We start from the raw sequence: 17,817 nt of genomic DNA, 5'->3' as shown, positions 1-17,817 counted from the left end.
GTCTCTGTCTCTGTTAGGTTTTTTTTTTTTTTTTTCTCCCCTCCTTTTTCTGGTACCTTTGTCATTTGTGTGAATAACTTTGTTTACATTCAGCAAAGGCATTAAGTGCATTTTTGATGACCAAAGGGAGTAAAGAGAAGAAATCCAGAGAGTGGGGTGGATGAAAGGGAAAAGGAGGGAAGAATCCGGAGAGGAAAAGGAGAGAGTGGATGCTATGGAGGAAGAAAGAGCAAAAGGCAGAACAGGGGCTATGAGGGTCTGCGAGATCCTGGGGGCTGGTCGTGGGGGAGGGAGACCAACAGACCAGCATTTTCCCCAGGCTTGGGCTCAGGCTTGTGAAAACTACTAATGTATTAAAAATCTCAGCTGGGATTTGCTGAGGACAAATGCTGTAATGTGTTAGTCATCCATTATCTGCTTCTATTTTTGCAGGTTCTGAATGATGACTGACGCGGGTTTGTGTGATAGCCCTCCCAGTGTCTGTCATTCCTGAGGGATAAGGTCCCCGCGCGTCCAGCCCCAGCAGCACCAGGGCAGAAAGGAGCTCTGGAGCAGCGGAAAGCTTCCGCGGGCGGACTGGACAGAAGTACCGCCTCCGCACGGGGTTCTGCCTGCGGCGGCTGATCCAGACCCCTCGCCTCGTCCTGCTCGCCGCCCTCACAGGCAGATGGTGTGTGGCCGCCGCAGGACGCCCGCCGCGCCCGGGCCATGAAGTAGCGGCCGCTGGCGGCGCCGCTGCCCGACCGCCGGCCCCAGCGCAGCTCCGCGCTCCCGGGTGCGCGCCCGGCGGGGCCGGAGCGGCGAGGACATGGCTGGTGTACCGAGCCTGCTAGTTCTCCTGCTTCTCCCAAGCAGCTGTTGGGGTTTCAGAAGCCCACTTTCTGTCTTTAAGAGGTGCGTGTTTGTTTTTTGTTTTTTTGTTTTTTTTAAACAGGCGGAATGTTGTTTGGATGGCTCCTGGGCATGCTGTTGAAACCGGGATCGCGTCTGCGGACTGGAGTGTTGTAGAAATGTGCCAGGTCGATTGACTTGGCCGAAAGGACTTGGGCTTTTAGCACAGGAACTTGTTGTGAAGTCCTCCTTACAGAAAAAGCCCACTGTGTTGCAGCCAGGCTGCACTGGCTCTCAAAACTCCAATTAGAAGTTGCAATTCCCAACACGAATTCACTCCCTCTTGGGGAGATGTACTGTACTGTAGAGTCGTTTAGACTTGAATGCCTTCTTGTTTAAACCAGCTCAGAGGATAAAATATCAAGATAGATAAGTGATGGGGAGAAGCAGATCATGGGCTGGAAGAGCTCAGGAGAAACAACGGAGCTATATACTCGGTCTTCATAATTACCATATGCAATATTCATGCACTTGTACATTTGTAATTCACATAGCAGTCTTTTCCAAACCCCTCCTCATGCAATATTATTGTTGCTGTTTTGTTTCTGGGGGATACTAGACACTCACAAAGTCGTTACACAAATTTAACTGAGTTACAGTTAATGTTTATGCCATTAGAAAACTGAAATGCCAATGGTGATTTCTCATTTACTGATATTGTATTTTCACTAAATAGAAAAAGTATGTATTTTGACGAGCTTTTATTGAATCGAGTTTTAAATGTAGTCTGCTTGCTTGTTTTGATCCTATTTTGTTTCCAAGTTGGTCATATGTTACTCCTAGACTATAAACTTCAATTCTGATGTTTTAGAACATTATGTAGTCATTATATCTTTTAGAGTTGTCTTTGGATTTAAATCAATAATCTTTCATTTTAAGGTCTTAGAATTTTTTTTTTCCTTCTCGTGTTGAGTTAAGATACCATTATATTCAGGGATATTGAAATGGTCTTCTTTTTTAAGGTTTAAGGAAAGTACCAGATCATTTTCCAATGAATGTCTTGGTACCACCAGACCAGTAATTCCTATTGATTCATCAGATTTTGCATTGGATATCCACATGCCTGGAGTTACACCTAAACAGGTGAGAGGAATTCTATATTTCGTCATTCTTTATTCTGTATATGATCTATAATGAAGCAAGGAAACTGCATTTACAGCAGTAGTAACTTTCTTTGAAAGTAGGCATTTGCTTTCAGGACTCCTTAGGTAGGGCCAGAAAAATTGAATATTATAATGAAGAGTAAATCTTTCAAAATAAATCTTTCAGTTAAACTTCTTTTTAAAAAATTTACTCATATTGTTATTTGTGTTTTAAAATGGAACCTTGGAAATTTATGTTTTGAAATCCTCAGTGGACTAATAGCCTCTGTAACGCAGCATGTAATTATGGATTAAGATATGAAAAATTATTCTAATAAAGGGAAATGATACTGAACAGCTGCTTCTGAGAAACTACTTTATTTAAATGCTCTTCTACCGCAGCCACAAATTGAGGGGGGAAAAAAAAAAGCATGTATGTACTGCCAAGAATTTCCAAAACATTGCGTACTTTTAAAACTTAAGAAAACTGTTCATACAGGTGGTTGATTGTGAGTTTTCTTTGGTGTGATGTGCTTGTTAGAAAAGATATATTTTGAAGAGATAATGGCAGAGCTCATACAAATGTGACCTACAGAGCATTTTGAGTAGAACTAGGTTGTTGCTAGGGCTTTCCCTATTTTAGAAGAAGCTCTAACTCACTGCTGTCAGTGTGTGCAAGGTGTTTCATTAAGCACAAAAAGGCCAGAATTAATTATGCTTTGCAGCCAGGCAGTGCAGGGATTTACGTGTGTCATTAAAAGGTAGTCTTCTCCTTTGGAAGGGCTGTGGAGACAGGGGAAGACTGAGGTGTTGTAGAGCCGCAGTGGCTGATGACTCATTGCTGCAGATAACATTCTATTTTCTTTCTTTCTTTTTTTTTTTAAGTACTGAGAAAATAAAAGTCTTCTATTTATTGGGGAGAATTCCCTTAAAATTGACAATCCTATGCCCTACGAAAATACACATGGTCCTTTTGGGGGGAACTAAGGACTGATATTCATTTATTTGTAAACCTGTGTGTGATATAGCTATCTATGAATAACTACTTTACTATTGTCAGAATGACCCTCACCCCGATCCCCTGTCCATTCCCAAATGACCAGGCACGTGACTTTTCTGTATATTCAGTTGTTAGTGTCCCAGCCTTTAATTCCATAGCTCTTGATTTAGTCAGAAGACGTGTAATGAGCTTGGGAATAGGAGAGACCAGCGCCAGTTGCTCACTTGTGAAGTGTGCTTCTTCTCATCTCGTCTCACTTTTCAAAAGCTATTTTTCACCTATATTTGCTTTACATTAAAACGGACTTTAGGGGTGCCTGGGTGGCTCAGTGGGTTAAGCCTCTGTCTTCAGCTCAGGTCATGATTTTAGGGTCCTGAGATCGAGCTCTGCGTTGGGCTCTCTGCTCAGCAGGGAGTCTGCTTCCTCCCTTTCTCTCTCTGCCTGCCTCTCTGCCTACTTGTGATCTCTGTCTGTCAAATAAATAAATAAAATCTTTAAAAAAAAAACTGACTTTATATTACTTTTTTTTAAAAAATCCACCAATTGGTCTTTAAGCACTCTTTTCCCACAGGAATATTAATATTTTCTCACATAATCATTTGTCTAGTTTCATTATTAGTCTGTTGTTTTTTTCTTCTTATTATTTTGCAGTATTATTTAATTTAACAGTAATAATAATAGGTAACTGTGTTTGCGTCACTGCTCTCAGAAAGAGTTCCTAGAGGAACTGATTATTTAAAAAAATGTAGAGTAGCTTAGTTTCCATAAAATAAAATGTGTTTACTCTTTTTTATAATCTTATAATTATCAAAATAACTCCATGGCAAAAAGACTGCATATGAAGTTACCACTTGTTCTTTTCCCCCATTTGCGTGCAGTTTTGCCTCATGCAGTGGACACTTGCTGGTCGCCTTCCCAGCAGACAGTTCCTCCTGGCTCCTTCTCTTTAAACCACGTGGTTTCCAGGAGTTTTCTAGCCAGGATCTGGAAGTGGAGCCCATGGGTGAGGATTAGCAAATCAGTGCCCTCCACCTCCCCTGCCGCACTAATTGGTTCAGAAGAAGGTGTGTGATCTAGGCTAGTTCAATTAAATCTTGGGACTTTTGCTGGGAATGTGCTTTTCTGTTGCATTTGAGCACAGGACACATAGTTCTCGGATCTGTTGCATTCATGAGGGCAGCCACGCCTGCGGATAAAACTAATACCACAGAAGGCAGTGCAGAGACACTGAAAGAATTGATGTTCTTGGTGACTTTGCGACATAAGGAGTTTTCAGTTATGTTAGGCTTTTTGTTTCAACCAGGTTGAGTTGGGTTTTCTCTGCCTTGTGACTTAAACTACCTAACTGGCTAAGTGATTCCGTTGTTGTGCCTCATCGGCTCAGAACTGGTTGTTGAATGTTTCTTCCGCTTTCCCCCATCACGAAAATGCCATGACTATTTACTGATTTGATCCGGCCAACCTGTACCTTGTAAAACTTCATGAGAAACGATAGTTACTCTCCTTACTGAGTATAGCCAGGAAGAGGTGGACGCGGAAATCCATTTCTCTCCTGAACTTGGGGGTTTTGGTGGTAAGGAAGATGCAGAGCTCTGGTAGTGTGAGGACTCCTGGTAAAGAAAATATTCTTTTTGTAAAATGCAGATGAAACCAAATTTAACACAGACTCTTAAGAGGAACAGAGATTACAAGGCTAGAAAAGAAAAAAATGAAACATATTAGAGGAAAGAAATGAAAGATAGAAGGGAATAAAAATAGTTGGCTCTCCTCTAACCCTCCCTCCCCCCAAATCTAAGAGGATGGAATGATCAAGGACAAATATAAAAGGCAAAAGAAAAAATAACTATAATTGGAAGAACAAAACATTTAAGAAATATTATAAACAGACACCTGGGTGGCTCAGTCAGTTGAGCATGCAACTCTTGGTCTGTCTCAGGTCATGATCCAGGGTCCTGAGATGGAGCATCCTGTGGGGCTCCCTGCTCAGCGGGGAGTCTTCCCCTTCTTCTGTCCTTCCTCCCACTTGTACACACACACTCTCTCAAATGAATAAAGGGGCCTTTAAAAATAACTAAATAAAAGATTAAGCATAAAAAAAATCTTATAAGAAAATCAGGAGTAAGGAAACATTAAAGAAAGGGAAGGCCTTGAGGATTTAAAATCTTTTTTTTTTTTTTTTCCCTTTTTATTTATTTTTTTTTTCAGCGTAACAGTATTCATTCTTTTTGCACAACACCCAGTGCTCCATGCAAAACGTGCCCTCCCCATCACCCACCAGCTGTTCCCCCAACCTCCCACCCCTGACCCTTCAAAACCCTCAGGTTGTTTTTCAGAGTCCATAGTCTCTTATGGTTCGCCTCCCCTCCCCAATGTCCATAGCCCGCTCCCCCTCTCCCAATCCCACCTCCCCCCAGCAACCCTATCATATGATCTCCCTGATATGAGGACATGGAGAAGCAACATGGGGGGGTAGGGGGATAGGAGAAGAATAAATGAAACAAGATGGGATTGGGAGGGAGACAAACCATAAATGACTCTTAATCTCATAAAATCTTTTTTTTTTAATAGAAGATCAAGAAGAGCAACAAAATTAATTAATTTTAAAGATTTTTATCGGTTTATTAGAGAAAGAGAGAGAGAACACAAGCTGGGGAAGCAGCAGAGGGAGTGGGAGAAGGAGGCTCCCCGCTGAGCAGGGCGTCTGATGCCAGGCTCCATGCCAGGACCCCGAGATCATGACGGGAGCCGAAGGCCGACGCTAACCGACTGAGCCACCCAGGCGCCCCGAAGATTAATAAACTTTAAAGAAAGAAGTCGAGTTGGTAATTGAGGTGGACCATGTTGGTTAAAGAGATATTCACTCAACAGATTTTTTTTTTTTTATTTTAAATAACACACATCTTAAGTTTTGGCAATAGCAAGATACATCAGTGATTCTTGTCTGAGTCCTTTCCTTGGGAAACTTGAGATTGTCGGGTAGCCTGGAATAGAGAAACAAGCAGATGCAGAACAGGGGTGGGGAGAGCTTAGCTGTAATACAGACACAGTGCCTGTAACTAATTTTGCTGGTGGAATATCGGTCTAAATTAGTGTCTTACCAAAGAATAGCCAGTCGTGTGAGGCCTCTGTGTTGCAGTCCTTTCTGCCATATCATAGACTTTAGAGAAGCCTTTAAAAATGGCTCTTATTAAACCAGCTCTGGAGCATCTGGGGAAGGTAGTTTAATTATCCATTGCAATTCAATTTTATCTTCAAAGTAAGCTCACTCTCTTCTGTGACTTGAAATTTTAAAAAATAATCTGTGTCCTCTTGAATAAAATTCTTCTTATTCAGTGTTTTCTCAGGCTTTGGGAAGTTAGGGAGAAGAATAAGCAGCTAAGTAGCCTCGAGTCGAGGTAAAGAAATCAAAATCTGGTGTCTGATGGCACAGGCTTCAAATCCAGCAAAGCCAAGGAGTGGTGCTATCTTGAGGTATCTTGAGGCTCTTCTCTCAGCACTTTTTCTTCTTCATTTAATTCCCTTTTTCACTAAAGACCCTGTGGGTTTTTGCCGTTGCCGGTTCATATCAACAAACAAAACCAATTGATAAACTGCCAGTTCCTGGTCATAGTAAGGTGCTCTCATCAATTTAGTATGTTAACTGTCCCATGAATGTTTGCTTTTAAAATAAAATAAAGGGGCGCCTGGGTGGCTCAGTGAGTTAAGCCTCTGCCTTCGGCTCAGGTCATGGTCTGGGTCCTGGGATTGAGCCCCTCATCGGGCTCTCTGCTCAGCAGGGAGCTGGCTTCCCCCCTCTCTCTGCCTGCCTCTCTGCCTACTTGTGATCTCTGTCTGTGTCGAATAATAAATAAAATCTTAAAAAAAAATAAAATAAATGGGGCACAATTATGATGAGTTCACGTAAAGTCTATTATCCAAGTCTAAGTCAGATCTAGTGGGTCATATGGGCTTCAGAACCAGGTCGGGCGCCTTCTCGTCCTAGCTCTTGCAATGTCAACGTGTTTATGGTTTTGGACCAGCCGGGCCTGCTCCTTCATCTGTGGACAGAATAATCATTGTACCTGCCCGCGACTGTTTTTAGGCCTGAGCAAGGTTATCCCAGTGGCACGTTCAGTTGCCCCGCACGTGATTAAGTTCTCATAAAATGTGAACTGGTACCGTTATTGTTATTTTGGGTGTTGAAGGAAATGTGACTGAGTCTTAAGAGGAGAAAGAAATTTCCTTTCAGAAATAACTTCCTGGAGAAGGTAAGACATCATCGTAATTTTGAAAGAGAGGAAAGTTAGCCAAATGAAGAAAAATAGAAAGTCTGGACCTGGATAATAGAAACCTGGAGAAAGTAAGCAGGGAAGTCAGTCTTGCCGTGTGCTCATTCCTCAGTAATTTCTATTAGAAATGGCTCTCGTGATCAGAAAACGAAGGAACATTGAGAATGGATATGTTTTTCTCAGAGTTCTTATATATCTTACATACCGCTTAGAAAAGAGTATCAAAAGCCATTTCATCTGTATGAAGCCTTAATTTTTTTTTTAAGTGTTCATTTGAAATTAGCCTGGATTTCTTCACTTTACTAAGAACTTTGTACATTGGCTTTATTAAAAAAAAAATCACTCTTATTTAATGTTAAGTCTTTTCAAATCCTAGGTTTATATAGCATTTTATTTATTTGTTATTTGTGTCCCTTAGGTCCTCTGGTTTAAGGACTTACTAATATAAACTAATTTGTAAAAGATACAGTTTTATAGAATTAAATGCTTTCTTTGATCCTAAAAACTTGAAATCATGTAATAATTGAATGTCTTTCCATTAGGGTATGTTAGGCTGTCATTACTGTGGTCACAGCTCTCCCTTATTTTGGGAGCATTTTGAGAACTATAAAGGAAAGCACCTTCTCCTCCTTGAACCTCTTGCAGATCCTTGTCTCATTCTGTAGTTGTCTTTTGAAGAGTCACACGTTATGCTCTGAAATAAGACAACTGTCTTATCCTCTGTTCCTGAGCACAAATGTCTATTGCCAGGAACACCAGGAAATGGAACAATTCTAAGTTTAAAGATCACATCATATATCTCAGAACAGCAAGTTGAAAACCTTAAATTAGAGTCTTAAGTTATCACTTAATTTACAATGCCCTGAAAGAATGTAGCATTGAAACATAATCAGAATGAAAAAAGTATTCCTATGACATTTTCTGAACAGCCTCCTACAGTGTTTCTCTTTGCTTTTTTCTCAAAAAAGGAGAAACCATTAGGAAGTGTTTACTAATATATTTTAACTTTTCATTCTCTGACATAAAAAGGAAGAGATTTCCCTTTGCTTTTACTATGCATATAAACATGTAAGAAGGACCCAGCTTACACATGCTTTTCTTACTACACCTGTTTAAAATATCAAGCCGCTATAGTATAACTTCTCTTTTAAACAGCACTTGCTTAAGCTACCTGTTTATCAGAAGTTGTATACAAGTAAATGCAGAGTCGCTGTGGTGCCTTAATTTTCTTAAGTTCAAAATGCTGACTAAATTAGATTTTTTCATGTCGTCAGCTGTACAAAATTTGGCTTATGGTTAATTTGGGGGACATCCTAATATGTTAAATGTCTATATTTTTAATTTAATCCTTATGCAGGGGAGAGGAATCCCAACCAGTGCTTAAAATTCAGGACAGAATTACCAAGGATACCTTCTCTGCAAATGGGGCTTTACTGAAAAGGTTTTTCGTTCTTTGGGAGTTGTGATTTGCTTGTCTCCTTCTCTCTAGTTAATAGTATGTAATAATATTTGCATTTAAAAAAAATAAAAACTCTGAGGTTTTTTTCAAGCATGAGGCTAAAAGGAAGGGGGATACCCCATATCCTATTGCAAGATTAGTTTGACTTTTAGATTAAGACCTATTGTATAAGGGGAGAAAATTAATCTGTGGGCACCAGCAGCCTTCTGGGTACTTGTCTGCTATAGTCACTGGGGAGAATGGATTCAGACTCTTCTCAAGGCAGCTGGGTGTTTGCTGGGAAATGCCCAGAGTAGATCCCTACCCAACTCTAGAACCTGTGTATCTGGAACCCTCCTAGGTTCCCTGACCACCTGTGTGTGGCCAGTGGCCATGTCCTATCCTACTTTCTCTAGTCCTCTGACCTGTCACCTCTGTGTCCTCAGCCTCTTCTAATTCAGTCTGTACAGTAGGACAAACACGGCAAATGGGTTTGCTTTTTGAGGCAAGTCCATGTGATTGAGAGTTACTGCCTAGAAAAATGTTAAGAATTGTGAAACCACGAGTGTGAAAGACAGAGGTAGTGGCTCCAGTAGACAGCCCTGTGCCAGTGCATTTCTGTTGCTAGAAAAAAAAGATCATGGGTAAAGGTTGATTGCATTAAGTCATTGTCTTAAAATGAGCACAAGTCATGGCTTTTAGTGTTTCTTAGATCTTAGGTTTTTAGTTTCTTTCCCTTCGCAAAAAAAAAAAAAAAAAAAAAAAATTAAAAAAGCATGGAGGTCTTGCTATTGAAACAGGAAAATTGAAAAATATCCTTATTCTGGACTAGTATTTGCTTTTTATTCAGAAAAACTTAGGCAATGTGTATAAAACTTCCAATTTAATTTAGATTTAGGGAAAGAGCAACGAAAGAGATTAAAATGCTATATACTTCCCCTTCCCCAATATTATCCATTGACCAATGGAGAAACTAATAGCAAAGAAAATTCAATGATTATTAGAAAGAAGGGTCACCAGACTCTTGTTTTGTTTACTTAGCTGCCTCACGTTAGCTTTTCCCACTTCCTTTTTTGAAAGTTTGGGATTGGTGCTGTTTCAGAGGGTGCATGTCCCATTCCCTGGTTGTATTTGTTAGTGTGATTCACCCCTTGATTCATCGGCGAGGCTCAATTATGTGAATTAAACAGAATAAAGAAATATTAAAGGGATCTGGTAAACTGCAAATTAAAGTCACATGTAGTTCATTGCTAATTGTTTACATTTAAATCATGACACTTCCTCTTTATTTTTTTACTAAAACCTATGTAATGTCCACTTAGGGAGGATATGATTGAGCTAGGAACAGTGTTTTCCTCTGTGAGAATAATCTAAACATCACAAATCTGAGTTCAGAACTGCAAATACACATCAACCGGGTTTTTCTCTCTCTCTCTCTCTTTATTGAAAATGAGAAACAGAAAGGGGACTTTTAATTTTTGATCATTTCTTGATATTTTTATATCAATATGATACTTGAAGAAAATAATTTCTTTTTAAGATTTTATTTATTTATTTATTTATTTATTCGACAGAGATCACAAGTAGGCAGAGAAGCACGCAGAGAGAGAGGAGGAAGCAGGCTCCCTTCCGAGCAGAGAGCCCGATACGGGGCTCGATCCCAGGACCCCGAGATCATGACCTGAGCAGAAGGTAGAGGCTTAACCCACTGAGCCACCCAGGCGCCCCTATTACACATATGTTATAAAATAAGAGCTTCCTTTTGTTATATAAATTAAATATAGATTACTGGATCCATCCTAAACCCTTGAATGACTTTTTTCTTATATTTTTCTCCTGTCCATCTAGAAAGAAATGTTACTAATCTGAGTTTTGATGAGGTATTTCTGATCACCTGGCTCTTAAAAGACACCTTGTAATCAGCCTCATTCAGTTTAACACAATTTTGACATATCCCTCTCTAAATCTAAATGGAGATTAGCAAAGTATTTCTTAAAGCGTCAGATAGTAAATATTTTCAGCTTGCCAGCCGTACGGTCCCAGTCGTAATTGCTTTAGTTAGAAAGTAGCCCTAGATAATATGTAAATGAATGGCTTGACTATGTTCCAGTAAAAAAAATGTATTTACTAAAACAGGCAGCCATGCATGAGCTGTAGTTTCCTGATCCCTGATCGGAAACCATTGCGTATGCCAGTTAGGCTAATAAACGGATTTAACCTTTGATATCTCATGCACTCGGTTTTCTGATTTACAGAAAATGAAGAATAAAAATACTGATGCGAGGCCAACAGTGCTGTGATCTTTGTTCCTTAGTTACCCATTTAGTTTTCATGAGTTAAAGGGTCACACAGAGGAGTTTTCTTGTTTGGGATATTGTCTTTCCGTCTTCTCCATCTCCGTGAACAGTAGTAATCCCTGTTATATGGTTCCTCTAAGCCAAATACACTGGAGTCTTTCTTGGTTTCTCTTTCTCATGCCATGGACGATATGCCAGCAACTCCTGTTGGTTCTCCCTTCCAAGTATATCCAGAAACCAGTCCTTTCTGACCACACCCATCTTTCCTACTCTGGCCCAGATGCCGTTCTCTCTTTCCTGAATTATTACAGTAGCTCTCCTAACTGGTGTCCTTACACCCTTTAGTCCTAGAGTCTGTGCTCCATCTGGCAAACATTGTGCAATACCATTGTGTAGAATATTATGCAATAAGTGAAAGACTGAGATACGTCTACTTGTGTTTCCCTAGAAGTATTATCACTGTGTGTAAAGAGAGAGAAGCTGACTATAGTCAGATGCAGAGTGAGATCCCATCTTCGTAAAAATAAATAATAACAAAACCCTATATAGGTGTGTGTCTGGTTATATGTTTTTGTATCGGCATGGAGGAAGTTAGAAGGAGGCACATTAAGCTGTAAACACAGGTTCCCTTGGAGAGTTAGCGATGAAGGAGGATGACAGCAGATTTTTTTATCAAGGCCGTTTTGTCGTTAAAAAGATCATTTATTATTTTGTAATTGTTAAAAATTAATAAGGAAGTAAACAAGCAATATCAACAACAAAAAGAATACAAAACAACAAAAAAAGATCTACCTTTCTGATATAAATCCTAATGTTCTAGAGCTCTCTAGAGGGGTTTTCCACACAATGCCTCTCATTGATAAATTTTTAATTCCTTTTCCCCTGCTTTGCAACAGTGCTATTAAGAGAGCCCGATTAATTAAAGAATTTAGGAAATTGGTACACGTTTAGAAACAAATAGAGCCAGATTTGTAGGGTGGCATTCTTCTATTTTAGTTGGTCTGGAGATATTTGCGGAAGGCAACCATGCATATCTTTCCGCATTTGCAAGAAAACTGATTCTCTTTGCACTTATTAGCCACCAGAAAAATCCTCTTTGTTTCACTGATTTTCAGATTTATGTAGTCTGAATTAATATTTCAATAACCCTATTCAAGAGGAGCATTTGGAACCATTCCATGTGAATGTTGCATTCTTTAAGCAAAAGTGCAGAACACGCTCTTTCCAGGCACCGATTGCTTTTCACAGATAATGTATTCTACTTGATCATATGTAAGGGACACATCTAAGGGACACATTAAAGGAATAGCTTTGTCTTCACAGGTAGATGTCACCTCATCCAACAAACCTCAGTGCATTTTTAAAGAGGAAGGTATATAAAAATCGCCAGCCCATTTCTGGTGTGCATTGTGTCGTGGTCCCACCCTCAGTAATCCACGATTAAATGAAAACATTTGCCATGGCAACATTGATTTACAAAGGGCAAATGATGTTTCTGAGAGATTGGAGTATTTCTTTCAGAGATCGCAGATGCGCACACAGTTAACACTTTAACACCCTTACTACATATTTTTATATACAACAGCAAAAGCCTTATGTGATTATTTTTGCATGTTTTCATTGGGAAATAGAACCCCAAACAAAACAATAAACTCTCAACAAAAACTGACATCAAGTTAAATACAAGCTGGAAAATACCACTAAAATATTTCGGCTTTCACTGTTTGTGGAAATCAAAATTATTGCTTGCGGTTGGCTGGACTGAACTATGGTTAAATCATTTGCTTTCAACCGAATGAGCATTTTGCCATGAAAATGCAAATTATCTGTTTACCTCCCTTTCTATAACTGATGTTACTAGTTATCATATTTAGCTTCCCCATTTTGACATATTAAAATATTAATTTTATCTCCTTAATGTATTTTTCATAAATGCTAAGACGGTATTCACAGATGTTTTACTGTTGTGGTTTCATCCACTTGCCTCAGAATTAGAAGGCAGATGCAGGAGGTATAATAAGCAGGGAGATGAATTGGTAGCCTGGGTAAATGCAAGTATTACAGAGGTGACTGGAGTGGGTCAAATAAGTTTAGAAGTTAACAAACAGTCTCTATTGTTTTTCTGCTGTCATAACCATTCCGTAATACAAAGTGGGGGGGGAAAAACAACAACTGTGTTCAGAGGTGAGGAAATTAAGTTCCTGCCCTAACTAGCTCTGAGCTGAGAGTAAAAAATTCATCTTACTCAACATGAATTCTTTGACTCTGCCAGAGATATAGACTGTTCTGTATTCTACCTATCATTTATTTAATCAGCACAGCGAGCTTGGGTCTAGAAGCCCACGGCTGTTAGGTGTAAGGGGACTTTTAGTCCCTCAATCAATTATGGCAGGAGTCAGTTGAGATAAACAAGATATTTTGTACAGTTACTGCCCACAATATTCCCTTTTCACTTTGGTCTGTGATGACCTGAAAACCTTCTACAACAGCCAAAGAGATTTGAAGCACTGCTGAAGCAAATAAAAGCCAAATCTAGCACTTCTGTTAATGCTTTCAAGTCTGCTGCTGGTGAGAGACTCCACGTTTATCCGAAAACTGTGTATCATTTATTTCCACTTGCCTTCCTTCCTCCGCATGTGTTCCCCAATATTCAAAAATGTCAGTTGTCTAAAACAAGTTTACAAGTACATGATTCCAGGGGCGCCTGGGTGGCTCAGTGGGTTAAAGCCTCTGCCTTTGGCTCAGGTCATGATCCCAGGGTCCAGGGATCAAGCCCTGCATTGGGCTCTCTGCTCGGTGGGGAGCCTGCTTCCTCCTCTCTCTGTCTGCTTATGATTTCTGTCTGTGAAACAAATAAATAAAATCTTTGAAAACAACAAACAAACAAACAAACAAAAACAAATACATGATTCCAAGGTAATTTCCTTGCATTTAAAAAGAGTAAACCTTCCAGAACCCATTTATTGTGGTTAGGAACTGTATAGAGAACAGAAATATGCCAACCTACATACTCTCTTACGAAGAACGTTAGTTAAAGAATGGTCTTCTCACTTGGTTGTGTTAGTCAGTTCAGGAAATCACTGACTGATGATGATTTTCTTCTTTGAGGTGCGTTCACATCTACTAGTGAAATCCAAAGATACCGACATGCATATATTAGTAGAATTAATTTGGAATATGAAAACCTTTCAAGTAATTTTAAAATGTAAACAAGGTTGAAATGACTTTTCGAATTCTTTCCTTTCTAAATGTCAGTCTGCCAGACCGTTTCTCCCCCAGGCTTTTATAAAATAATCCTCTGTAACCATTGTGATAGCAGTATATGGCAGTCATTATAGTATACCTAAATTATTGTGTATTGCAATGAATAAAATTGCCTTGATAGCTAGCCGTTCTTTACAAAAGTACTTCTGTGCGCAGAAGGCCGAATGCCATCTGCATAGTCATCACTCGAGGAACAAATCTCCGTTTCATGTCCATTTGTTGAAGTATTATCCCCACTTCTGCCTTTCTCGAGATGTACTGTCCAGAAAGTAAGTTCCTTGAGAGAAACGACTTGTCTGTCTTGTTCACTCTTGTAGCCCCTGGGGCGAAAACAATGTAAAGTGTCCAATAAAGATTAGTTGAATAATTTTTTTTTTTTAAGGGAAGGAAGTTACCCTCGTACTAGGAATAGTCCCTGCTCCTCCCCAATACCCCCAAACACACACACACACGCACACACCTATCCTGGGGACTGCTATATGTCTTATGCCTCTATATCCATCACACATCCCCTGCTTGTGAGTCCTTTGCAACCATATTCTTTTTTTTTTTTTTTTTAAGATTTTGTTTATTTACTTGACAGACAGAGATCAAAGTAGGCAGAGAGGCAGGTGGGGCGGGGGAGGGAAGCAGACTCCCTGCCGAGCAGAGAGCCCAATGTGGGGCTCGATCCCAGGACCCTGGGATCATGATCTGAGCTGAAGGCAGAGGCTTTAACCCACTGAGCCACCCAGGCACCCCTGCAGCAATACTCTTAATATGTAAGAAATGTTCTTCAGCTCAATATTTTTGTTTCAGCTGTTTCTAATTTTTACACTTGTGTGATCTTTTTTATCTTTATCAGTTTGTTTGAGATATAATTTACTTAATAAAAATTCACTGATTTACAGCGTACAGTTCAGTGAATGCTGACAAACATATGCAGTTGTGTGATTGCCCCCAAGTCACGGTAAAGAACATTTGCATCATCCCCAATCATTCCCTTGTGCCCCTCTCTGCTCCCTCCCATTCCCTCCCTATCCCCAGCCTCTGGCAGCTGGGCCTCTCTGTCAGGAAGTTTTGGCCTTTTCTAGACTTACATATAAATATAATCACAACAGTATGTAGTCTTTGGTGTCTGGCTTCTTTCAAGTAGCATGACACATTGGAGATTCATCTGTGACATTGTGTTTATCAGTAGTTTGTTCCTTTGGCAGGCAAATCAGAGCGACCAAGTCTGGACTCTTGACTCAGGCAGGCTGGCTCCGGATCCTGTGATTTTAACCATTATGTTATGATGTTTTTAAGTCTATATAATTTTTTAAAAAGATTTTATTTATTTATTTGACAGAGAGAGGGAGACTAAGCACAGCAGGCAGAGGGAGAAGGAAGAGGAGGGAGAGGGAGAAGCAGGCTTCCCACCAAGCAGAGAGCCCAATGTGGGGCTCAATCCCAGGACCCTGAGACCATGATCTGGGTAGAAGGCAGTTGCTCAACTGACTGAGCCACTTTAGGTGTCCCCAGTCCATATCATTTTCTTGATGGTCCTCTCTGATAATATTGTTCTTCTACTCAAAAATCTTCAGCAACTCCTCATTCTAAGCAAATGTGTAAATTCTCTGTGCTATGGTCCCCATCTGTGCCACTCTAATTCTTGTTCCCTTTCTGAATTTCCCATTTTCTACCCCTGAGCCTGGTTGTCATTCCTACCAGTAGATGCCCTTGAACTGATGTTTTTCTTTCTGCCTTTGGAATTTCTTTGCCCTGTATCTTCATCTATTTAAATCATACCCTATTAAGTTACATAGTGCAAGTACCTTTTCCCATGAACCCACGCCCTTCCCTCAAACTGATCCGATGTGAGCGCCATAATACTTTCTTGCACTCTTATAGACCTACTGTACTGTCACTTACAGTGATTCATTTTCATGTTTCAAATCTCTCCCACTAAAGGGTCTCTGAAACCAGTGACTGCACCTGATTCATCATTGTGCATATTTTTGTCACTTTCCGCTCATGCTGAACAGACAGACATCACAGTCTATATTCAAAAGAAGCCAGCTTGTACCTGTCCTTCAGACTAGATATTTTTTTCAGTGTTTTGTATCATGTCTTACCCATAGAAGGTACTCAGTGAATATTTGTTGATTAATAAATCCTCCTTGAATCTGTGCCCATCTATCTCTTTTGCTCTTGGGTACACGTAGAAAAGCAGGTTGGCTTATGACTCATAGGACTCATATGATGTAATAAAGATTGTCTACCAATGCCTTGCAGAGTGCCTGGTAAATATTTGTTAAGAAGAGATATGTATCCGTTGTGTTTTTTGGTCAAGGCACAGAACACATTAGCAAATACGGGCTGATGAGCTGGTTCAACATCCTGTCTCCTTGGTTAAATGGTTAGAACAGCATTGGACTATTTAGCGTTCCTAATGTCTAAATTCTAGATGTCTACAGTTCATTTCATTTCTTCTTTGAAGTGTCTTTTGATTTGTCTCTTTTCTTCTCTGTCGCAGTGATTCTCGTTTCCTTCCTTCCCTGTGCTTCCTGCGTTCCCTGTTCAGTCTTTGCCCTCGCTGTGTTCCTGCCTTGCTTGCTTCTTCCTCTGTTTGTCTTGGGTAATACCTGCCTCGCTTGCAGCCTCCCTACCTCAGAGTCGTCATCATTCTTTCAGAGGAGCTTATCCTGACCACCTTCCATAGCCTCCATCCGTCCTACGCCCCTACACTCCATCCCCCCCCCCCCCTTCAGAGAGCTGGCCTAGCTCTCAGAGCTCACAACACCTTTTTTCAGGAGATGATTCACAGTGTCAGTTTTGGGGGGGGCGGGGAGAAGTGTCTTTCATGTCTTCTGCCCCTTTCTTGACTGTATTATTTGTTTTTTGATGTTGAGTTTGAGAAGGTTTTTTTTGTTTGTTTGTTTTGTTTTGTTTTTAAATTAACATATAACACAGCTTCAATGTTACACTTGTTCCAGTTGTTACTCTTCTCATGCCTCTGTTTTGTTGCCAGACTGTGGCCTTTGTGAGGGCAGGAAGCACATCTGTTATGCTCACCATAGTCTGGCCATAGAAAACTCCATATATATTGGTGGGATAGATGGATATATGGACGTATGGCTGGATGAATGGGCAGATTTCACTGCTACTCTCCTGTTAGAGACAGGTTTGTTTCCAGGCTCCACTGCTTTCCCCTTCCCACTGGATCCTCATTCCTTTTTTTTTTTTTTTTTTTTTTTTTAATTTATTTGACAGACAGAGATCACAAGTAGGCAGAGAAGCAGGCAGAGAGAGGAGGAAGCAGGCTCCCTGCCGAGCAGAGAGCCTGATGCGGGGCTCGATCCCAGGATCCTGAGATCATGACCTGAGTGGAAGACAGAGGCTTTAACCCACTGAGCCACCCAGGCGCCCCTGGATCCTCATTCTTTATTCTCAGTTCCATCAACATGTTCTTCCTAAAGGAACGCACTCATGATTTAATGCCCCAGACCTCAGTCACTTGCCATAACTAACATCACATCTAAACAGATCAAATCATAATTCACCTTGTTTCTCAACCCCTTTCATTTTCATTACCCGACTTCATTCACTTTATCCC

General features: G+C 40.3%; 1 protein-coding gene across 19 annotated transcripts in view; it reads left to right on the top strand.

Moving 5' to 3' along the window:
* Nucleotides 1-763: 763 nt before the first annotated feature.
* The window catches only part of PAM (peptidylglycine alpha-amidating monooxygenase), a 154,446-nt gene continuing 137,392 nt past the window's right edge, over nt 764-17,817 (top strand). For all 19 annotated transcript variants that reach the window (XM_045999639.1, XM_045999637.1, XM_045999636.1 and 16 more), the window contains exons 1-2: nt 764-894; nt 1,854-1,974. In XM_045999639.1, the coding sequence (XP_045855595.1) occupies nt 809-894; nt 1,854-1,974 (207 nt within the window). In that variant the 5' untranslated portion in view covers nt 764-808. The remainder of the gene's footprint in view (nt 895-1,853; nt 1,975-17,817) is intronic.

This window comes from Meles meles, chromosome 3, assembly GCF_922984935.1.
Source record: "Meles meles chromosome 3, mMelMel3.1 paternal haplotype, whole genome shotgun sequence".
In the NCBI taxonomy this organism is placed as follows: Eukaryota; Metazoa; Chordata; class Mammalia; order Carnivora; family Mustelidae; genus Meles; species Meles meles.
Note: the sequence above shows the minus strand (reverse complement) of the source record. Positions and strands in the feature narration are given on the sequence as shown.